This window comes from Papaver somniferum, chromosome 5 (assembly GCF_003573695.1).
Source record: "Papaver somniferum cultivar HN1 chromosome 5, ASM357369v1, whole genome shotgun sequence".
NCBI lineage: Eukaryota > Viridiplantae > Streptophyta > Magnoliopsida > Ranunculales > Papaveraceae > Papaver > Papaver somniferum.
This window is the reverse complement of record NC_039362.1, coordinates 75422505-75447305: the sequence shown is the minus strand read 5'-3', so window position 1 is coordinate 75447305 and position 24801 is coordinate 75422505. Positions and strand designations below refer to the sequence as shown.

Below are 24801 nucleotides of genomic sequence, written 5' to 3'. Positions count from 1 at the left end.
GAATTTGTAAGTGAGTTCGGTCATCCTGGGGGTTATTGATCAAAATTTTGAATTTATCTTCATGTGCTTTAAGCAACTTGTCAATTCTTTGAATCTATTGACTCCTTACCTGAGTTGACAGTGACAACTGGTCTTAGTTCAAAAACTACATGTCTTGCTGCTTGCATACATTGGTTAACTAATGAGCTATAATTTCTAAACTCTTGCCTCAGCTTGTTCTCTGTCTTAGATATAAATGATTGGTTTGGCAAAGGTAGTATATTGAGGTGAAGGCCTGACTACTCAGGTAGTGTATATTGAGGTGATTGATTCACAAGATGCTAAATTGTAGTGCTGATAGATACTCAGATTGAGATGGTCTCATTTTGGTTGACTTTCTTAACCAAAAAGCTAATACACCTTAACAAGTATTCCAATATGTCACCAGAGATCTGGACCACAGGTGTGGTGTTCAAAGTTCTAGGTATGGTGACCGCCGCCCTTGTTCAGGTGTGTTAGTTGACTAATTAAGATAGCTTGAGGTGTTCCGTCCGGTCTCATCACTGTTTAAGGAGTGATATGAGGTGGTACCACCTATTCAGTTGTGGTAGATGACCTAATTAAGATAGATTGAGGTGTTCCTTATGGTCACATCACTGTTTAAGGAGTGATAGGAGGTAGTACCACCTATTCAGCTGTTGTAAAAGGTTTCATAACCGGTGCAGATGTCCCAACTGAAGTTGGTACATATGAGATTGACACTGAAAAAGCGGGGGTCTAACAACCACACCTAATATTTCGCTTAGCAATTTGTATGGACAAACTCTAATATACTTTCTAGAGAATCAACTAGACAGTCAGACTCAATCTAGATAAAAGTATAGTAAAGAGTTTATATCTGAATCTCTCGATTTGATCTTTACTCAAGTAAATATAAATCTGCGAGTTTTTATTAAAGAGAGATAACTTGGATGGTACCAAAGACCAATATCTAAGTGTCAATGAATTTAAATCAAAAACCAAAAGGTCGGATATTCTCATTGATTGAACAACGCACAACCTGTATTATTTCAATTATATAAACAAATATAACGCGGAATAGAAATAACACAGACACCAAAATTTTGTTAACGAGGAAACCGCAAATGCAGAAAAATCCTGGGACCTAATCCAGATTGAACACACATTGTATTAAGCCGCTACAGACACTAGCCTACTCCAAACTAATTTCGGTCTGGACTGTACCTGAACCCCAATCAATCTCACACTGATCCAAGGTACAGTTATGCTCCTACGCCTATGATCCAAGCATGATACTGCGCACTTGATTCCCTTGGCTGATCTCACCCACGACTAAGAGTTTCTACGACCCAAAGTCGAAGACTTTAATAACAAATCTGTATCACACAGAAAAGTCTACGATAATAGATAAATCCGTCTCCCACGAATATGCCTACGAGTTTTGTTCCTTCTTTTGATAAATCAAGGTGAACAAGAACCAATCAATAGTACCAGACTTATATTCCCGAAGAACAGCTTAGTATTATCAATCACCTCACAATTATCTTAATCGACGCAGCGAAAAAAGATATTGCGGAATCACAAACGATGAGACGAAGTTTGTTTGTGATTACTTTTTATCTTTCCTATCGGAGATAGAAATCTCAAGCCAATTATTACAATTGTACTCGTACGATAGAAACAGCAAGATCATATCACACAACTACGATAAAAGTAGTATCGGTCTGGCTTCACAATCCCAATGAATTTTTTAAGTCGTTAACCTGGTTTAGAAGAAGAAACCAAAGGTTAAAGGAGAATCGACTCTAGCTTAGCACAACTAGTATCACACAGAATGTGTGGGGATTAGGTTTTCCAGTTGCTAGAGTTCTCCCTTATATACACTTTCAAATCAGGTTTTGCAATCAATGTTAGCTTAGTAACAAAGCATTCAATATTCACCGTTAGATGAAAACCTGATTAGATTCAAGCTAATATTTCTCAGCCGTTAGATCGAAAACTTAGCTTGTCACACACAAATGAAATGTCCAATTTTGGGTTTATGAACCGTACCCAAACATTAACATTTGTTGGTTCAACAAGTCAACCAAAAGGTTATCCATATGATTACTTTCATATCAACCTTATTCTTCTTCATCATAACTAGTTCAAATGACTCAAATGAACTAGTTAGAGAGTTGTTCAATTGCAAGGAAATCTTATGTAATTACACAAGACACAATTGAAGCAAAATCGGTTTGATTCACTCGAATCGGTTCACGAACTTTATAGCCACGGTTTGCAAAAGCATTCCTTAGTTTATTTAAACATTAGTTCAAGAACAACCGACTTTAGATATAACCTGCTCAAGTTCGCGGACTGGGTTCGTGTACTTAAGCTCAAACTCCAGTAGAAAATCTCGGGCCGAGAAGTTCCGCAAGTTCGTGGACTGAGTTCGCGGACTTGGCTCACGCCACTTCCATTTCTCTTGATCAACAAAGTTCGCAAACTTTGGTTCAAGGAATAAGGACTTATGCATATATGTGTTTTCACAACAATGCTTATATCCTACCAATGGTTATGTAATCTAAACTCTCATTTCAATCATTGAACATTCTCAGAGAACGTTATATAGCCGTTATTCACAGACCATTTTTCGTTAGAGCAATTTTCAAAGTGATTGAAACATAACATGACTTTCGTCACTTGGTAAAGATGAATTCGGCCAAAGAGAAAGCTTACCAACACACATTTCGAGAAATAGATAGGCGAGATAAACTCGGTCGAAATAGCAAATGTGTATAATGAAAGTCTATATATCAAAACGACTCTTGTCTCAAGAGTAAGAGATAGAGTAAATAGACTTTTGAGTGACAGATAAGTTCAAGTCTCCACATACCTTTTAGTCGATCAAGATCCACCAGTTTCTTGAGTAGTCCTTCGTCTTCTATGATGATTGCCATGGAGTCTTGAGCTCAACTACACTTTCTATCCTAATCCAAGACCTTAGCTCTAATAGGCTAGTAATCAAGACTTATAGTTTTGATCACTAATATTGACAAACATGCTTGAGATGGCAACGCATGCGAGTTCGACTGAGTAATGCTCTAACATACACACTTGGTATGGTCACCTCTGGTGTAATGATACTCTGATGGGCTCCACACTCGGTGTTGTTAGTATTCCAAACAACCTCATGGGTGAGTTTACATATGGATGAGGTGGTAACCTTCTTTGTTGCATTTTCAAGCTTCACAATATCTGTATGCATTGTTCATTAAGTGTTACAGGCTCCATTTTGTTAGACCAATACGGACGGATGTGGAGATAACAAAGACAACTAAATGCACGAAGAGAAGTGTAATCCGGTGATAAACCAAAAATAGCTTCATAAGAGGAGGCACTGTCAAGAAAGGATACATGAACACGGTTCATTAAATAACATGCAGTGTAAAAGTCATTATACCAATATGAAGATGGGACAGATGCCATATTTAGGAGTGTAAGGCCAGTTTCACGAATATGATGATGTCGATGTTCGACTAAACCATTTTGTTGGGAAGTATACGGGCATGAAAATCGGTGGCAAATTCCGAGTTGTTGAAGGTGTTGAGTAAGCTTACGTTATACGGCAACGTCACCGGATTGAAATTTTTTGATCTTATGATTAAAAAGATTTTCGACATGCTTTTGGAACAAAAAGAATATAGGAAAAAACATCATATTATTGAGACATAGGAAATATCCAAGTAAAACGGCTAAACGCATCAATAAATATGATATAATATATGTAGCCTTCATTAGATAAAATACGAGTAGGTCCCCAAACATCAGAGACAATTAAATCTAATGGACCTGAATAAGTAGTTTTACCAGAAGGGAAAGGTAACTTATAATTCCTATTTTCATGACATAAGAAACAAAGCCTGATACTAGTTTGAATTGAAACCGGAAGGGAGAATTTGAAATAACTTTGCGAACTATATGCATCATGGGATGCTCCAATCTAGAGTACGACAGTCATGTAAACTAGCACTTTCACCTATGCAAACTTCAGGAGATATATACGAAACATCAAGTTGATAAAGACCAACTCCATACAGCTGCGAAGAAGAACCTTCCCCGTACGTCGATCATTCACAAGATAAAAATTAGGATGAAATTCAAATAAAACATTATTATCAGTGGTACGGGGGAAAAACAGATAAGAGATTTTGAGAAATTTGAGGAGAAAAAGGAATATTACGAAGATGTAAGATAAAGGAGCCAACATTATAAATTGGAATAGAGGAACCATTACGCATTTTGACTTGATTAGTGCTCGTGTATTCAGAGTGAAATTGGAGGAGAGAGATCATTAATAAGATGATCTGTAGCGCCACTATCAGGAACCCAATTAGAAGAGGAAAACGAACTCGGTGCTTGAGCAACATAAGTACGAGGAGTAGTCGAAGGCGGTTGGCGACGAGGCGGATGAAAATTTCGATCGTAGCGGTTCCAATATTCAGAAGCTTCAAAATTTTTACGACCAATAACTGACATACTATATTTGGACGGCTAGTACCACGTTGAGACTATGGTCTACTGTTACCATTGCGAGGTTGAGAGGAAGAATATGATGTAGGTGGGTGAGACGATGTAGGTGCGACCATATTAGCTACAGGCTAGGAGTCGAGAGGTTTCGCTTGTTGTTCGATACGAATTTCAAAGGTAAGAAGATACGTAAGGAAGTCTTGTTTGTCCAGAGAACTCATAGTAGTAGTAAGACAAGTAACAATGGCATCATATGAACTGTCTAAACTAGCAAGAAGACAGTGTCGAAATTCTTTATCAGTTACGATAGTATCAGCAGCGGCAAGACTATCAACATTATCACGAGCACGATCTATATATGCTCGCATAGTTAGAGAACCTTTCTTTGAAGTACTTAATTCACAATGAAGATGATGGATCTGAGCATCAGACTTAGAAGCATATTGATCTTCAAGAGAAAACCAAACTTCCTTAGAGGTAGCAAGGAGGTGAACATGACGAAGAACAGCGAGAGTAAGTGACGAAAATAACCAACTAGGTAAGATTTACGTGCCTCTAACTCCCACTGGTTAACTATGCACTTATGCAGGACTTTGCAGGACTCAGAGCATGTTCAATGATAGAGCAGAGATGATTCTCTGTATAGAAAAGGTTAAACCTCTATTATACTTGCACTAACAACGGACTACCAGAAAGAACACGTGAGACTAATAAAGTTGTTGGAAATAGAACTGACTTATCCTGCACTGCATAATAGCTTAACCTGCACTGCATACATCAGTTGTATCATTACTTTTCATTTCCTCTTCGTGTCATTTTTCTTACTTTTTCAATCCCAACTAAACTAGCAACATATTTGGAAATTGTAAGCCTGGGATTCTTCATTGTGTTTTCATTTCCATGGCGCGCAAGAACAGTACAGGTGTTCTTATTTGCTTGTAATCTTAATACAGATTTCTTGGTTTGCTTTTATCTCATCCAGACAACTAAGATTCTGTTTGTAAAGACAGGTGTATGTAGCACGGAAATGCATGACAGGTACAGTATAAAAAGATGTCAAAGATGAAAGACTGCACAGTTTCTGCACCATAGGACACATTAGCAATTTTACCGTGGTCACTTGCCACGAAAATTTTCTAGGGATAAATGGTAAAAAGCCTCAAAATCGATCCCAACTTTGTGAAAATTCCCCGGACGTTAGGGAATAGATCAAAATGCCCCAATCCGTTAGATTCTCCGTTAGAGAGAGTTAAGTATTCGAAATTGCCCTTCGGGGTACATTGTTCATAATTTAGGGTTCAGTGTTTAAAATTCAGGTTTAGGGTTCAGGACTTAGGGTTCAGAGTTTGGGGTTCAGGATTTAGGGTTCAGGTGGTGGTGGTGGTGCGGTGGTATTGGTGGTGGCAGCGGTGGTGATGGTGGCCGCGGTGGTGGTGATGGTGGCCGCGGTGGTGGTGCTGGTGGTGGACCTGGTGGTGGTGCCGGTGGTGATGGTGGTGGCGTGGTGGTGGTGGTGGTGGTGGAAAACGGGATGAGCGCAGTAGCAGAAGGTGTATAAGCTAACACCAGTAGGAACCCCATTCAAATGAAAGAACCTTCCCTGTGCACGAAAACCAGTATCTTCGACACCAACCCAAAAGACAGAAAGAATGATGAGAACAGAAGCTAAAATCCCAGTTGCAGATATGTAAGAAACTTTGCTCAGGTCAGTCAACAACATTGATGGGAAAATTACAAGAGCTACGAGTATAACGAATCCCTGTTGGCCGCATACGGTAACGCCAGCTAATGTGAAACTCATGTCTGGAAACAGGTTGCTTAAGTTGTCACCTTCTAGTATCAAAAATCCGGTTGCAACCACATACAATTCTAAGTACATGAAACTAGATACTATCATTTTCCCTTTCTTCCCAAAAGCATGCTCGCCAATATCTGGATATGTTCTTATCTTTGAACTTACATCCATACATCTTCGCATTAGTAACCCTGTGTAGTATGTTGCAGCCGCAATGATGAAAAGAAGTATCAAAGTTAACCATCCTCTAGATGCTAGTGCATATGGTACCGATAGTATCCCTACTCCTGAAAGCAACACATTACATATAACTACTGTTAACTTCATAACAGATCGAATTTGATACTTCCAAATATTTCATATTTTGCAACGATCAAAAACAAACCGAAGCTAAGCAAATCAAATCACGGAAATGAAAATTTCAAAAAGAAAAAAAACGAAACTCACCAGATAAAGCATTAATGCCATTAAAACAAGTCTTGAAGAAGGTAGACGTTCCTATAGTTTCCTTAGAGGTATTATCCAATACCACCGATTCTTCGTCCGTCTGCTTTGTGTTAATGGTAATTATTTGCTCCTCATGGCTCCGGTGACGATAACTGTCGATGTTGATTACTAGCGGAGTGGTAAGTGATGATGAAATCATAGCACTATTCTCATTCATTTTTGTTGGATAAATACAAACGTATCCTTCTATTCAGAACCATTTAGTGGCCAAATGCCTCAAATTTATATTGGCTCGTTTGCCTTGCGTAGCCGTATACTATTAATAATGAATTGAAACTTCAAGATAATATGCTGATTGTTTTATGATAAAAATAGTAGCTGTGACATTTTGTAGTGATGCCGGATAAGATTACCAATTTGAAAACGTCCCAGATGTCCCGATCTACTCTTGCTAAAAAGGATTGATATAACTTAAGAGCTAACTTAAAGTTGATGAACATGTGCTAAAAAGTACTCCTATCAGTTAAGAAAAGGTCGACCAATTTTACACGTTCATTTGTTGAAACATGCACGTCAATCTCACAAGTCTTATATTGATGAGTTTGTTTCTGAAATCTATCACCCGTACAAATCTACAACTTGTGGTCATTTATACCACTACTTGTTTGCATACATCAACATCAAGTACGCCTATAAAGCAAAGCACATAAAGTTTGCATACATCAAGTACGCCTATAAAGAAAAAAAAAACATATAACTGAATGTAAAATGCAGTAAAACTTGGACAAACCATTAAGAATTTTAGTTAGAGTCGTCGCTTTCGATATTTTTATACATTAACGACCGATAGTGTTGATTTTTATGATTTTTCATATAATCATTTCATTGAATCGTAAAAGGCATACGTCTTTCATAGAGTTACATCGAAGGAAATGAAATACAATAGATAATGGTGCACTTATACACTTGACCATATAGGTTGTAATTATAGATAGTGCCTTCCAAGATACAGTAGCATTCGTCGAACTCAAACTCTTTCCCACGAAGCACCTCATATCGGGCATACGCCTTCCTCAACTGAAAAATGCAAAACGAAAATAATATACTCAGTTAGTATCATTCAAAACTTGGGATCAGTTTTACCTCTTGTTTAAATGCTTACTCTTATAGCACCCAACATATTGGGTAAGGCTTCCCTTACGGCTTTCAATTCTCTTTTGAAAGCTTCACATTCTACGAATATCTCCTCGAACCGTTCCTTGACGAGTTTCAAAGACCTTGAGTTACAATTTCCGTCTAACGCCACAAAAACGATGAATACACGGTTCCACCAAGCATCGGATGTTTGATCAATGTATTTTCCTAGATCTTCAAAGTGGTCTTTGAGTGTCAACCAAGATCTCACAATGGTGTCATTCTCTTCGAAAGTGTAGGGAGTAGTCATGGTAATTTCTCTTTGTTTTCCTCTTGGATGATAAATAAATGTGAATGAATGTGAAGGTTGAGAATTATGGTTTGGGTGAAGAAGGAGTGAGATATGGGTCTCTATTTATTGAATTGAACGACCCAACAATCATTTTTTTGAATTTTTAATCGTTGGTCGACTCAACCACACTGGGTGAATTTAAAATTCACATTAACTGCTAAGTGGGTCGTTACCGGACATATAATGGAAGTGACGACTCTTGCAGATCAAAAGAGTCGTCATGTATTATGTTTATTGGCTGACGACTCTACTATCAAAAAAGTCTCTGTGTTAAGTAACATTTAGAGTCGTTAAATGTCTTTCTCCAAAAGTGACAACTCATACCAAAAATTTCAAATGATCTTTAGCGTCGTCACTCAGTGTATTTACAAACCATGACGACCCTTTGTGGGAATATTTACTGAATAAATATTTGTTCTCATTTATTGAATCCGAAAAAACCATATATGTACTATGAAATAAAATAGAAAGAAAAGACATTACATAGTTCACTACATTGCGCTTGAACACCTAAACGGAGAATTGCCAGGTACTTTCCCCCAAGAGACGATAGCAGCCTTCGTGCAAAAACTTCTTTTCGTACTTAAATTCGTATTGGCTGCGACCCAAAGAGTACTGGAAAAACAATTTTTTTATAAATTACCGTTGTTGAATAAAAATAACCAAAGAAATATGAAAAGATGAGGGTACCCAAATATACCTCAATCTAAAACTTTTCCACCTATAAGTTCTTTCTCCGAAAGTGATTGTCTATGGACTCTGTCGAGACAATACAACTAATCGGTTCACACTTCGTGTGATCGTCTATGGATACAGGATCGAGACAATACAACACGAAGTATGTTTACTTGATAAGAGGTTTGGACTTAACCAAACACAATAGGATTACTATCAAGTAAATAGGAATTAATGTTTGTGTATTTTACTTCTAATTATAATAAAAAAAATTATAATTGCGGAAATAGAAAAGTAAAAAACACATCAAGATTTTGTTAACGAGGAAACCGCAAATGCAGAAAAACCCCGGGACCTTGTCCAGAATTGAATACTCTCAGGATTAATACGCTATACAAAATCAAACCAACTTCGTATAGTTGAGACCAATCAACTAAACTTATAGTTCACCTAGTTTCGCATGTATTCCCACGCCTCCAACTTGTAAATAAGTCACGTACTTGGAACAATTCCTTTGGTTCGTATTCCAAATAGTAAAGAAACAACAAATCTGTTTGGTAGCAACTATTTTCAACCAAGTGATATGAGTTCGACAAAAGGCTCTTCTGTTTATCCCAATAAACTCCTTTGTCAGGTCCTTAGAATCTATTTACTAACAATTACCGAAGTAATCGTCTAGATTTTGCAATTAATACCTAGAATAACAAAGAAACGTATTGATGTCGATCTGCTCAACTAATCAATCCAATCTACCACAAGGATAAACTGATTATAGTTGGATCCTCTTTAATGGAAACAAGTATTGTGCACACCAAAGATTATGAACCCAAATCAGAAATCTTCAAAGTCTTCTTTGTCTTCAAATCTTCTTAGATCTTCAATAAACACTTGCACACAATCAACTTGAATCTCTTGTGATCAATCACGCACATAACGGAGTCTGTTAACAATGGATAATCACAAGACCTATTTAGAAGTACAAACAGTCTAAAGATCCTCGTCAAAACTTCGATCTAGTTTGAGTGAATCTTATATCAGACGAGAAGATGCTCAAGCATAAACAAACTAGGTGCAATCAAAGTTCAACAACCGTTAGTCAATCAAATCAATCTAAAACTAATAATAAACCGCAATTATCTAGTTTCCCACCAACGGTACTAATAGAGTTTCTCAATCCCAAAGAAGTCTTTAAACTGAGCGGCCGTAAGTGATTTCGCCTAATTAGGTTACTTTCCTCTCCGAATAGGCGGCTCCACCAGTTACAACACAACTAGGTAGTTTTGCTGGCTCTGAGGATTGGTTTGCTAGAAATACAAACTTTGGTATTTATAGACCAAGGAAGTTTGGACACCAAGGAATTTCCAAAACCGAAAATATTCTCAAGATATGCAATATATAACAGTTTCTGTTTCCATAATTCCTGGAAATTTTTTGTCCAAACATTGACCGAAAATCTCTTAGAAAATCTTCAGTTAGTAAATGCACATTACCAATTTTCATTTTCCAAAAATAAAATTAAAAACCTTAATTAAAAGATTCTAAACTTATTTTTTCGATACGGAATTTTTTCTTTTAGCTATTAAGAAATATCTTTAAACAATAAAAGATAAGCGTTTCTGCACATGTTCAAAGTATGTAGACATCTTTACTTTATAAGTCCTATTTCATACTTACAATCTTGAAAACAATTTGCCACACTTCCAAACAAGCTTAGAATTGGTTCATATAACTTTCAAGAACTATGTGATTGATTAAGAACACTCAATTACAAATCATGGGTTTCACGGTTCTACCAAAACAAGTTTCGGTTCTACCTCCATGTGAGTAATGTGCATAGTCACACTAGCTTTCCAAAAATTCGGTTGACTACGTACTTGGATCGGTTCCCCACATACTTATGGTAACTGCTTGTATTTGTTGCACATGTCCATAGGATCGGTTCCCCTTTCACTAAAAACTTGTTGCACATGTTCATAGGATCGGTTCCCCCATCTACTAAAAATGTGTTTCACCTCTTACAAGGATCGATTCCCCTTTTGTGATCGGTTGATCCTCTTCATAGGATCGGTTCCCCTTTGCCTAGAGTTGGTCATACCAATAACACTAAATCGATCATACCATCTCAGGTGATTACTTAAGATCGGTTTCGTTAATAAAAGTCAGGCCTTGTGAATAGTTTTACCAAGAACATAAACAAGTCATGAGCGGTTATACTAATCACACATATTGGTAGTCCAAAAGATATGCAATGAATAACAATACCAATAAGCCTAGTGATTTCCCTTTCGATTCAGGAAACAAGTTCATGAATTTACTTCCTTTAAACTAATGTAAAACATTGTTTCCTAGGATGAAATCTTCACCTCATACCCATACATATTCACAATAGCATTCAAACGATTATGTCGATGTCTTATATACGAAGTTCAAAAGATAAGCGTTATACTTCGTATTGCATTCCTTAATACTACGTCTAACTAGAGTGTAACCGTTCATGCTTCGCAGTTATGTTTTCAATATGCACGAATTGAAAGATACGTTAGGGAATGAAACAGTTCAAGTCAAAAATCACTAACCTCAAGTGGAAGGATGATGTTGTCGTTGTATCTCCTTACTTCTTCACTTCTTCAAGTCTTCGCAATACTTGTAATGTCTCATATCCTAATACTTTCGAGCTAACCTATACGAAGTTGACTCTAGTATATAATCAAGCGACTCTTTAAATGAGTTTTGGTTCACTAAAATATGACAACCAAACTTGACATACCAACGCTTGGTGGGTTCAACCGAGCTATGCTCTAACAATCTCCCCCTTTGTCAATTTTAGTGACAAAACTCTTACATCATATGGATAATCAAATTACAAGAATTTATTACACATACGCTTGATTCCAAAGTTCAACAACACAATAACCTGTATACATTCAATCCATAAATGCGGTTGTTGACATTATAATAACAAAGCTAATACTCCCCTTAAAGGTAAGATAGGTAGATTTTATCAATCCGCACGTCTTTGTTATTCCTTTTTAGTTCATATATCTACAAGTATCATATGATATTCCCCCTTAGTCTATGCTTTTACTCTTTTGTTAGATAAACGTTTAAGCACCAATGTCCTTTCCCTTAGTGATACCAATCAATATAAATAATACCAGTATCACTTGTTTACTCCATATATTTCTCCCCTTTTTGTCACAAAATAACAAAGGTACGAGCAAATAAAGGACAAACCCAAAGGATCTTACAAATCTCAAAATAGACTTACAAACCTATAAGAGTTAAGCATGAGGGTTCCACACACTTTTTGATAACCAATATCAAAATCGAAACTACAAAGTACTTTTGTTTTGATATGTTATCAAGGAAACAATTGCCCGAAGCAATTTTCCCTAATATTTTAACAAACCAAAAATTGACTACGCACCTTAGTTCCTTTGCTAAACCGATTGTTCAAATATAATCGCTTGTTCGATAAGACCAAAATAAATATAACTCTATTTTTCTCATCAGGTTCTAATTAACCATATAACTTAGACCTTTAACTTTTAAACAAGACAAGTACTAGATTTGTTAACTAGCATTCCTTGTTAAGGAATTCGGTTAGACTTGAATAACCAAAACCTCCACTTTGATAAGTCTAACTAAGATCAGAATTAACTTAGTTTCTCTTATCCGGAATCGAATTGGACTAAACAATTCATCCCGTAAACCTTTTCTTTCTTTAAGCCATAAAAAATTCATACAAACCAAATAAATCAACTTGCATAATTATTCACCTCAACCGGAAGCAATTGAAACAACATAGACATTAAAGCACCGCAATTGCACCGAAATTTTGTAAGCCATAACGATTGATAGCAAACAATAAAGCAAGATAACAATAATTTTTCTTAACCGGAAACAATTGAATCACACACACATCCATACACAAATAATGGAATAAAACATCAATTGTACCGAAATTTTGTTAAGCAAAAGCAATAAATATACGCAATACACTCAGGCTTTTCTTAAACAGGAAAACGATTAACTAACAAAGTCGTTATCTCGAATTTCGCATCATCTTCTCCAATATGTTTGCATCTTCTTCCAAGGAGAATTGATATTGAAATATCATTATGTTGTCATCCTTATGCAAAAAAAAAAAAGAATAACAACAATCAACCTTTACCAGAGAAAGGTTGAAAACCGGTTTTAACTATTGCAAGCAAAAGTTGAAACCACGAAACACATAAGCTTTTATGCTAAACCAAACGATTCAACATATTGTGACTTTTTCACATATTTTTTCAATCAGAACCCCTCACGATCCTTTGATAAAGCCTACCAACATGGGCTAGAACTTAATCCTGCTAAACCAAAAAGTCACCCAAACCATAAGGGTTCATAACATATGAGATCGAATATCAAGGTTAGAAAACCGAAATCAAACATCCCATACACATACATAGCAATAAGATAAAACATTCAAGCATAGGCTATGTAAACATAAACTATCAAAAGAAAAATTATAAATCAAATAATTTTATTCATAATAAGATAGTTTTATTCATAATAGACCTAATAAAACCATTGAAAGAAATCAAAAAATGATGTCTATTTTCCTGGATTAAGTATTACAGCATATAACGTAATCTCTAGTGGTGTTCTTGTTGTTCACTGAGGTTTCTTCAGTGTTCAAACTTTTGAAGCATGTCTCAAGAGACTTATCTGCAACCACTTCTTGTTTCTCAAAATTTTCAACTTGAACCTTCATATCAGCAATATCATCTTATGTTTCCTCAATCTTATCTTTGAGCCAAACTTGATTTCGAACCGTTATTATGAGATTGGTTCTTAGTTCCTCAAAACCTTGGATATAGTCAATCATACTATCAGAACGAATCCACTTGGTTTTGGTTGGATCTTGTAGGTTGTAAACCAACAGACATGACTCATCTTGTGATCCAACTGAACTATCAGAATCATAATCAGACATGATATTTGATATGTTTTTCTTCTTCCTCTCTGTATTGATTCCTTGACAATCTTTAACCTTTTGAGCTTCATCCTTATTATCCTTTGAGATACTGCGAGTTATTGGAGGCATGCTCGGTTATATATAAAAGGATTGATCAGGTATCAGAATACAGGCAAGAGATAGTTTCCCTTTAATAAGAGACAACTTTCTGACTGAAAGATAGCAGGAGAATCCGAAAATACTAAAGAATATATTTCGTTTACTTTGTTCGTACTTCTCAAGCTGGAAGGTTTATTAAAATTCGAAAATTCTAAATAAAACCTATTTTTGGAAGATCATGTTAATCATGAACATTTTTCAGACAACCATGGATTCGCAGCTATCCATAAAGTGTCACAACTTTTCTGATAAACAACTACACAAACAAATGTGTTCCAGTTTTATTGTGCCTTTCCCATCCATGAATAAGAGCACGAAAAAGGATGAGAGTGCACAATTTTGATGCAACTAAGTTGCATCGGAGTAAGCTTTTTCTAGCTTACAGTGAGTATCAGAAACATAGTTCATGTTTCTCTTAGGGAATTTCTGCCCAAAATATTTTCTCCCAAGATGATGATCTTTTCTAACTCTAGAGATATGATCATGTGGAGAAACTGTACTGATGTGAGAATTCTCATATATAGATAAATCTCTCTTAATTCTTTCAATGAGATTTTCATATGATTTTCTCATTCTAAGGACTTCCTTATGATCCACATTAGAGTGATAATCTGAAACAATTATCGGAAATTCCTGATTGCTTCTTTTGGCAGAGATTCTCTCTTTCCCTTTCTTTTGGAGTTGTTCTTCAACAAAAAAATTGTTTCGATATGGGTGAGGAGGAACCTTTTTCCAGAAGTGACTATCAACTCTTTCCTCTGATTCTTTTGAGTTGATCTTATCTGGTAGTGGTATAATCTGTCTTTCTACTGAGGAATGATCTTTCAGTTTTTTAAGACAAGAAACTTCTTTCAAACTACCATCATCTTGATCTTTTTCAGACGTGACTAAACTGGTTTTATGACAATCTGTAAAAGTCGAGCAAGGACTTTTAGTTTCCTCATTATCAGAAGAAATCACAACAACATCATTAGTCAGAGTCATAGGACGTGTCTCTTTATCTAAAGTAAGAGATTTACCAAGAGCTTTTAGTTTGACAATTAGATCCATATTCTCTTTGGCCAGACTATTCAGTTGAATGTCTTTATCTCTTATCTTCTTTTTAAGAAGATTTGATTTTGTCTTCATTATCAGCACTTTAGAAGACAAAGATTTTTTAGTCTTTAGGAGTTTTATCAACTCTTTATCAGCATCTTCTCTTTCATCAGAGATAGACATAGATGTTTTCGCAACCCCTGGATCATGAGTCAACGAAGTAGTAACATCTTCAACTTTTGAGTATTCATACTCTTGCATAACGTTAACTGAATCATACATAGATTCAATTTCTTATAGGTTGGATCGCACCAAATACAGATTGTTAGATCTTTTCGTATTTGCATGCTATGATACCAATTGAAAAGACGAGGGTACCCAAATATACCTCAATCTAAAACTTTTCGACCTATAAATCCTTTCTCAGAAAGTGATTTTCTATGGACTGAGTCGAGACAATACAACTAATCGGTTCACACTTCGTGTGATCATCTATAGATATGGGATCGAGACAATACAACAATGAAGTATGTTTACTTGATAAGAGGTTAGGAATTAACCAAACACAATAGGATTACTATCAAGTAAATAGGAATTAACATTTGTGTATTTTACTTCTAATTATAATAAAAACAATTATAATTGCGGAAATAGAAAAGTAAAAAACACACCAAGATTTTGTTAACGAGGAAACCGCAAATGCTGAAAAACCCCGGTACCTTGTCCAGAATTGAATACTCTCAGCAGCTATACAAAATCAAATCAACTTCGTATAGTTGAGACCAAGCAACTAAACCTATAGTTCACCTAGTTCCGTCTGTATTCCCACGCCTCCAACTTGTAAATAAGTCACGTACTTGGAACAATTCCTTTGGTTCGTATTCCAAACAATAAAGGAACAACAAATCTGTTTGGTAGCAACTATTTTCAACCAAGTGATGTGAGTTCGACAAAAGGCTCTTCTGATTATCCCAATAAACTCCTTTGTCAGGTCCTTAGATCTATCTACTAACAATCACCGAAGTAATCGTCTAGATTTTGCAATCAATACCTTGAATCACAAAGAAACGTATTGATGCCGATCTACTCAACTAATCAATCCAATCTACCACAAGGATAAACTGATTATATTCGGATCCTCTTTAACCGAAACAAGTATTGTGCACACCAAAGATTATGAACCCAAATCAGAAATCTTCAAATCTTCTTAAATCTTTAATAAACACCTGCACACAATCAACTTGAATCTCTTGTAATCAATCACGCACAGAACGGAGTCTGTTAACAATGGATTATCACAAGACCTATTTAGAACTACAAACAGTCTAAAGATCCCCGTCAAAACTTCGATCTAGTTTGAGTGAATCTTATATCAGACGAGAAGATGCTCAAGCATAAACAAACTAGGTGCAATCAAAGTTTAACAACCGTTAGTCAATCAAATCAATCTAAAACTAATAATAAACCGCAATTATCTAGTTTCCCACCAACGGTACTAATAAAGCTTCTCAATCCCAAAGAAGTCTTTAAATTGAGCGGTTGTAAGAGATTTCGCCTAATTAGGTTGCTTTCCTATCCGAATAGGCGATTCCACCAGTAACAACACAACTAGCTAGTTTTGCTGGCTCTGAGGATTAGTTTGCTAGAAATGCAAACTTTGGTATTTATAGACCAAGGAAGTTTGGACACCAAGGAATTTCCAAAACCGAAAATATTCTCAAGATATGCAATATATTCCAGACTCGGTTTTCATAATTACTGGAAATGCTTTGTCCAAACATTGACCGAAAATCTCTTAGAAAATCTCTAATTAGTAAATGCACATTACCAATTTTCATTTTTCAAAAATAAAATTAAAAACCTTAATTAAAAGATTCTCAACTTATTTTTTCGATCCGAGATTTTTTTCTTTAGCTATTAAGGAATATCTTTGAACAATAAAAGATAAGCGTTATTGCACATGTTCAAATTTTGTCGACATCAATACTTTGTAAGTCCTCTTTCATACTTACAATCTTGAAACCGATTTGCCACACTTCCAAACGAGTTTAGAATTGGTTCATCTGACTTTCATGAAATATGTGATTGATTAAGAACACTCAATCACAAATCATGGGTTTCACGGTTCTACCAAAACAAGTTTCGATTCTACCTCCATGTGAGTACTGTGCAAAGTCACACTAGATTTCCAAAAATTCGGTTGACTACGTACTAGGATCGGTTCCCCACATACTTATGGTAACTGCTTGTATTTGTTGCACATGTCCATAGGATCAGTTCCCCTTTCACTAAAAACTTGTTGCACATGTTCATAGGATCGGTTCCCCAATCTACTAAAAACGTGTTGCACCTCTTACAAGGATCGATTCCCCTTTTGCAATCGGCTGCACCTCTTCATAGGATCGGTTCCCCTTTGCCTAGAGTTGGTCATACCAATAATACTAAATCGATCATACCATATCAGGTAATTACTTAAGATCGGTTTCATTAATAAAAGTCAGGCCTTGCGAATAGTTTTACCAAAAACATAACCAAGTCATGAGCAGTTATACTAATCACACATATTGGTAGTTCAAAAGATATGCAATAGATAACAATACCAATAAGTCTAGTGATTTCCCTTTCGATACACGAAACAAGTTCATGAATTTACTTCCTTTAAACTAATGTAAAACATTATTTCCTAGGATGAAATCTTCACCTCATACCATTACATAATCACAATAGTATTCAAATGATTATGCCGATGTCTTATATACGAAGTTCAAAAGATAAGCGTTATACTTCGTATTGTATTCCTTAATACTACGTCTAACTAGAGTGTAATCATTCATGCTTTACAGTTATGTTTTCAATATGCACGACTTGAAATATATGATAGGGAATGAAACAGTTCAAGTCAAATATCACTAATCTCAAGTGGAAGGATGATGTTGTCGTTGTAGCTCCTTACTTCTTCACTTCTTCAAGTCTTCGCAATACTTGTAATGTCTCACATCCTAATACTTTGAAGCTAACCTATACGATGTTGACTAGTATATAATCAAGCGACTCTTTAAATGAGTTTTGGTTCACTAAAATATGACAACCAAACTTGACATACCAACGCTTGGTGGGTTCAACCGAGCGATGCTCTAACAAAATAATTTTTGATGAATGGCCTATTGATTGAAAACCTTACTCTATCCATCTGAGATTCGTTGGGAAGAGCGTCGGCCTGAGCTTTCACCGTAATACCTCTCACAGAAACTAGATATTGCGACCTTGTCATACGCAATCATAGAGTTCAGAACGGCAGTATACAAACCAGAATTTTTCAATATACTCTCTAACTCTTGCACCTTCTAGCGGCCATAGTTCCATTTTCTTAAAACAAGGTTCGTGCCTGAATAGACGTGCGACATCCTTATGATCCTACAAAAAAGAAACAAGTAAACATAAGAAAAAAATAGAAAGCTAACATCAACTAATCAAATAACAAACAAAGTTGGGATTGTTACGATTGTCTCATAGATGGTATGAGCCCACGATCCGGGATATCCAAATAGAACTTTGCAGCCATCTTTAGGTTCTCCTCTGGCTTTACCACTGCGAAGACGTTCCAGTTGAAAATGAATGGGGGGAATGTGTCTCGCGCTGGGTGTAATTTCCTTTCCATCCTTATGTATCCTCTGTGCCGGCTTCGGATGTTCATCCTCTTCCTCCTCATCATCATCACCACCATTATTACCTTCATCCTCTTCATCCTCCTTATCACCAGCATCATTACCATCATCATCATCATCCTTATCATCACCACTACCACCACCATTTACATCCTCCTCCTCATTATCATCATTACTTTCATCCTCCTCCTCATCATCATTACCTTCATCCTCCTCCTCCTCAATCTCCAAATCCTCCTCATCATCACCACCACCATCACCTCGACCAGAACCACCGTTACCATCATCATCATCATCATCAACATCATATTCACCTCCTAAAGGAATTTCTTCATGTTCCGCAACTTCTTCTTCATCGCTTCCAGTAGCAGACACAACATGAGAGGATGAATCTAACGAATCCGACGACTCATTATCTTTGTCTCTTAGTTCGCGGATAAAAAAAAAGGGTACCTCACTCGTCTTTTTCCACGTAATGGACCGGAAATTAAATATCTTTCGTGGCGGGGAGGTATTGAAGGAGGACCTATCATGGGAAACTTCACTTTGGTCTTGCTACAATAGTCCAAACACAAAAATAAACCAATAAGATATCATTTTTATGGTATCTGTTAAAGGGTCATCAAGGTGATAATCTTTAAAGAAAACGACACTTCAAGACAAAATGACGACTCTAAGTTAGCTAATGACGATTCTATAACATATAATGATGACTCTACCAATTCTAGATGACAACCCTTCTAATTATTTGGACATAGAGGTTGTTATTTATCTTATAGAGTCGTTATTGTTTAAAAATGAGTCGTCAAAAATGCAATGACGATCCTACATAAATGGAATGACGATACTTGGGCATATAGCTAAATGACGACTCTATGGGACCTAAGATGACGACATTATCATTTTTTAAATAGGGTCATCAAATAAGGATCGCCAGGCGCTACTATTACAGAGTAACGACTCTATTCTAGGGCAAAAAATATTGAAGTGGCAGAATTAGGGTCGTCATATTCAACATAATACACTAACGATTTTTCATTATTCCACATGCAAATGAAAAATCGTTAGGGTACATCAATACGACACTAACGACCCATTCACTGAACTGCAAATTTTCATTTGCCAAACTCAATGTCACAATCAAAACACAAGAAAAAAATGAATAGAAGGTGGGTTTAAGTTCTCGTACCTTCTGATTGGAGCCATTTCTTCCTCTGGTTTCGATTGATTTGATTTTTTTGGTTTTCCTCACATAAACCTTTCTTTCCATTCTTTTTATTACTTCAACAACATTAGGGTTATTAGGATGCATAATCGATAATCTAGCGGTCTGTTTTGTACGAGCCATGTTTGTAGAAGAAGTTAATCGTCGATTAAAGTTTTCGCATCGACGATTACGCGATGAATCGGCTGAAGAATTTTTTTTTCTTCACAGGGTCGTCATCAATGGTGGTGGAGAAGAGAAAGGGAATGAGAAGAAGATGAAAGGAAAGAGAACTGATTTCTTTGTTTTAGGATTAGAATAAAAATGAATTGGGGGCCTAATTAGGATTTTTGATTAAGGGTTAACTGATTAAGATTTAGGTTTAGTCAAGGGTAAAAAAATATTTTCACAGTCGGTTTAATAAGCCCCTGAAAAATTTGGAGTGCAAATAAAATGGGGAGGCCCCTAATTAGTTTTTAGGGGCCCATTTAAACGAGGATTACTAACTCTAGGGGACTACTAACTTCTACCGATTTAGTGAAGTATTGATTTAGTGAGGTATTAATTTATCGATAAATTAACAAGTTATTACTATATCAGAGCATATTAAGTTCAAGTTTTTATTTCAAAATAATTGTGTACATCATTTTTATATAATTACAAAATAAAGAGATTTTATTTTCAATTTGAAGTATTTTGTGACATAATATAATAACTATGTTGCAGATTATGAGAATAATAACTATGTTGTAGATTATGAGAATAAATATATATATTTTGATGTTAAAATTAAAACAGTAAAAAGGACAACACTATAAAATTACTCCATAATTCTCAAGAAACTATGAAAAATTAGAACTTAAGTCCAGTATTAATATAAATGTGACCAAGAAACACGTATTTATAGACTGGGCTTGCTATTAATCGAGACTTACTAATTCGTAAGAGCATTTCCTATGGAATGAACAAACTTGGTGTTTGTTCATTTTGCTTCCGCTATGGACTCAACAAACATGAAAAATGGATGTTCAAACCAACAAATTTGTACATTTGTTCATTGAGTTGGATGATCAAGCGCGCGCGTGATGATAGGTCGAGCGAGTGTGGAAGACCGACGTTGGAAGGAAAATCGCGGGCGTTGGAAGAAAAAACGCTGGCGAGTATTCCTCTCTCGTCCAATACAATTTCAGATTCCCAACAATTACTTTACTACTTTTTTATTCCCTTTATCTTTTTTTATCTCACTTTATCCTATTTTATCTCACCAAATATATTATTTTATATTTTATCTTTATCATACAAAATAGTTTATATTAAAAAGAAATGTTAGTGGGACCCTGGAAAACCAAATCTGTTTATTTTGCTCTAGTGGAAAACACAGTTTGTTTATCCACGTGGTTCGACAAAAAAAGATTTTTGTTCATTGCCATAGGAATTGCCCTAAATACAGAAGAGGTTGCTAACAACGAACTAATGAAACACACGTACATCACACACATGCGGATAACTAAACTACCAGACAAGAACACGTGAGACTAATAAAGCTGTTGAAAAATAGAACTGGCATATCCTGCACTGCATAATAGCTTAACCTGCACTGCATACATCAGTTGTGTCATTACTTTTCGTTTCCTCTGTGTGTTATTTTCCGTACATTTTCAATCCCAACTAAACTAGTAACATATTTGGAAATTGTAAGCCTGGGATTCTTCATTGTGTTTTCATTTCCATGGTGCTCAAGAACAGTACAGGTGTTCTTATTTGCTTGTAATCTTAATACAGATTTCTTGGTTTTCTTTTATCTCATCCAGACAACTAGGATTCTGTTTGTAAAGACTAGGTGTATGTAGCACGGAAATGCATGACAGGTACAGTACAAAAAGATGTCAAAGATGAAAGACTGCACAGTTTCTGCACCATAGGACACATTAGCAATTTTACCATGGTCACTTGCCACGAAAATTTTCTATAAGCGATGAGCTTGTTTCTGGAATAGATTACACATTCAAGTCTTCGACTTGTAGTTCATTTATAATACTTATTTGCATGAGATCATCTATTATGACTTTCAAGATATCTGCAACACTAGTATGTCTGCAAGGATAAGTAGATAAAACAGGATGAAAATGGATAGTTACATACCAAATCTTTCTTTTAACTCAATCTACAAGGCTTGATCAAAATTTAGTAACACCCAAAAAATGCAATCTCCCATTTCTGACTATCCTACTCCACTGGTTAGGCACACATACAGAAAGAAATCTGCAGTCCAGTGAGAATATGGTTTGAAACCATTCCTGCCCACATCATTCTATTTTGAGTACAAGAAATTCCTTCTCATCACTATTTTACAGACCTCTCAAGAAACACTGCCAATGTCACAAAAGGACAGTGTGTGGGTTGTTTCTCAATGGAGAGCTCTTCATTGGTTAGCAGCAGAAATCACTTACGGAACCTCGTCAATCTATAGTATCTTTTGATTTTGAAAAGAAAGAGAAATCAAAAGCTCACATTGAAGTCACTTGCAATCTGTTCAAGAGATTGTAAGTACCTATAACTACAACTGAAATACCCATCAAAATAATCCCAATGACAGTCACCAGTTCGTATCCCCATCTTCGATATGTTCCCATGATCTTCAAGTAACACAAACAAGGAATAATAATAGAAGCTGTGGCACTTAGAAATGCTCCAACAAGAGACATTAGATACCCGAAAAATGGAATAGCTAGAGCGACCATAACAGAGTTAACTAAAAAAAGGGTTCTTATTAGAATACTAATACTCCTGTTGTTGTGGTTAATCCCCGAAGAGCTTTCAATGGCATTTACAATTGGTGTTGCTATTAATGCATATTTTGCAATGGGAGTCACCAAAGTTGTGTAGATTGCTACTTTAGAACTGAGTTTGTCAGTTGGTAGGTTCAGTGTGACCTGAGATTTTATATTTTCACCAAACATTAGATAACCCAAAACAGCCATTGCAGCGTAGCTAATCGTACATAGAACAAAGCAAAGTAGCAAAACCTGCAACGAACATAAACCAGGTAAAAGTTAGTACTTACAAAGACTTCTTTGCCGGTTCTACCGTAAAAACAGTATATCTTTATGCCACACCTTTGAGAATTGTCTTTTATCTTTCATTGAAGTATATAATGTTGGGAAAACGGGATGAGCACAGTAGCAGAAGGTGTATAAGCTAACACCAGTGGGAACTCCATTCAAATGAAAAAATCTGCCCTTTGCACGAAAACCAGTATCTTCAGCACCAACCCAAAAGACAGAAAGAATGATGAGAACAGAAGCTAAAATCCCAGTTGCAGATACGTAAGAAACTTTGCTCAGGTCAGTCAACAACATTGATGGGAAAATTACAAGAGCTACGAGTATAACGAATCCCTGTTGGCCGCACATGGTAACACCAGCTATTGTGAAACTCATGTCTGGAAACAGATTACTTAAGTTATCACCTTCTAGTATCAAAAATCCGGTTGCAACCACATACAATTCTAAGTACATGAAACTAGACACCATCATTTTTCCTTTTTTCCCAAAAGCATACTCGCCAATATCTGGATATGTTCTTATCTTTGGACTTACATCCATACACCTTCGTATTAGTAACCCTGTGTAGAATGTTGCAGCCGCAACAATGAAAAGAAGTATCAAAGTTAACCATCCTCCTGATGCTAGCGCATATGGCACCGATATTATCCCTACTCCTGAAAGCACTACATTACATAAAGGCTACTTAATTATAGTATTTCACATAATCTCTTAGATTTTGACATGTAGATCAAATCTAAGATGAATACAAAAACATTATTAAGATTAAATCAATGATAAACATAAATTAATCATAAAGAAATTAACCTACATACCAAAATCAAATGGAGGAGACAAGTATTAAAGTGGTTCGGCATTAATGGCCTACGTCCACTGACAAACCCCGTAGGGTGAAATATTATTGATCTTCAGATGATTTCTCTGAGATTCCTTACATTTACATTGTAATTCCTATTTATATGAGTAATAGGATAAACAAGAATGAGTAAACCTAGAACAAACTTATTGTGTTGACTAGGTGAAGCTTATCTAGAGATTTACATGCTAGATTTGTTACCGACTTGGTCTTCTTTTGTTACCCACTTGGTCTTCTTATGTGCACATACCTTGACTCCAGTATCCTAACTTGCCATATATTCCAACACCCCCCTCAAGTTGGACACGGAGGGAACTGAAGTGTGCAACTTGAAAAGAAACCTTGTAACCAAACTTTGTATAATGTACTTCGACCATGGCATATGATCTTCATTCACGGACCTTGCTATGATCTTCATTCACGAACCTTGGGCTTTCTTAAAGCCTGCAATTTGATTTTATTTTTTTTTTCTTAAATATCTTCTTCCACAGGAGTTCATGAAAAGCCTTACGAAATATACGAGAAGGTAGGACAGATTGAAATTAAATATTTCATGATAAGAAAATTTTGGAATGAGTCAAATCTCCCGTGATGTGGGAAATATTTTAGAAAATAAACGGCTATTAATGCCAAATCGACCAAACATCTGGACTTGCCTAATAAGCACCAGAGAAGGGTAAGACAATTGTAAATGGGTTTGACTGAATAAGTAAACAAATCCCAAAGTTTTGTTTTCATCTTACCCTAACATACGTAAGAGACCTCATTCCTTTTGAATAAGGTTTGCTGTGATTATGGGATCAACCATGAGAAACTACTTGTGATTGTAGTGGAAAAGACGAGAGATTATACCAACAAGAATGATAAACAATTATTGGAATAAAAACGGTTTGGATGAGATGCAAAACAGATTTTGATTAAAAAAAAAAGATTTGATCA

General features: G+C 35.9%; 2 protein-coding genes across 2 annotated transcripts; both read right to left on the bottom strand.

Moving 5' to 3' along the window:
* Positions 1 to 5570: 5570 nt before the first annotated feature.
* Positions 5571 to 7052, bottom strand: LOC113277542 (amino acid transporter AVT1J-like). The gene is made up of 2 exons (XM_026526611.1): positions 6755 to 7052; positions 5571 to 6594 (listed from the first exon to the last, which is right to left on the bottom strand). Exons 1-2 carry the CDS (start codon positions 6969 to 6971, stop codon positions 5873 to 5875), a joined length of 939 nt encoding a protein of 312 aa, XP_026382396.1. The 5' UTR covers positions 6972 to 7052; the 3' UTR covers positions 5571 to 5872.
* An 11287-nt stretch (positions 7053 to 18339) lies between these two features.
* LOC113279191 (amino acid transporter AVT1J-like) lies at positions 18340 to 23561 on the bottom strand. The gene is made up of 5 exons (XM_026527894.1): positions 23058 to 23561; positions 22484 to 22967; positions 19927 to 20033; positions 18573 to 18857; positions 18340 to 18486 (listed from the first exon to the last, which is right to left on the bottom strand). The coding sequence occupies exons 1-5, from the start codon at positions 23544 to 23546 to the stop codon at positions 18340 to 18342; spliced, it is 1512 nt and encodes a 503-aa protein (XP_026383679.1). The 5' UTR covers positions 23547 to 23561.
* Positions 23562 to 24801: the final 1240 nt, after the last annotated feature.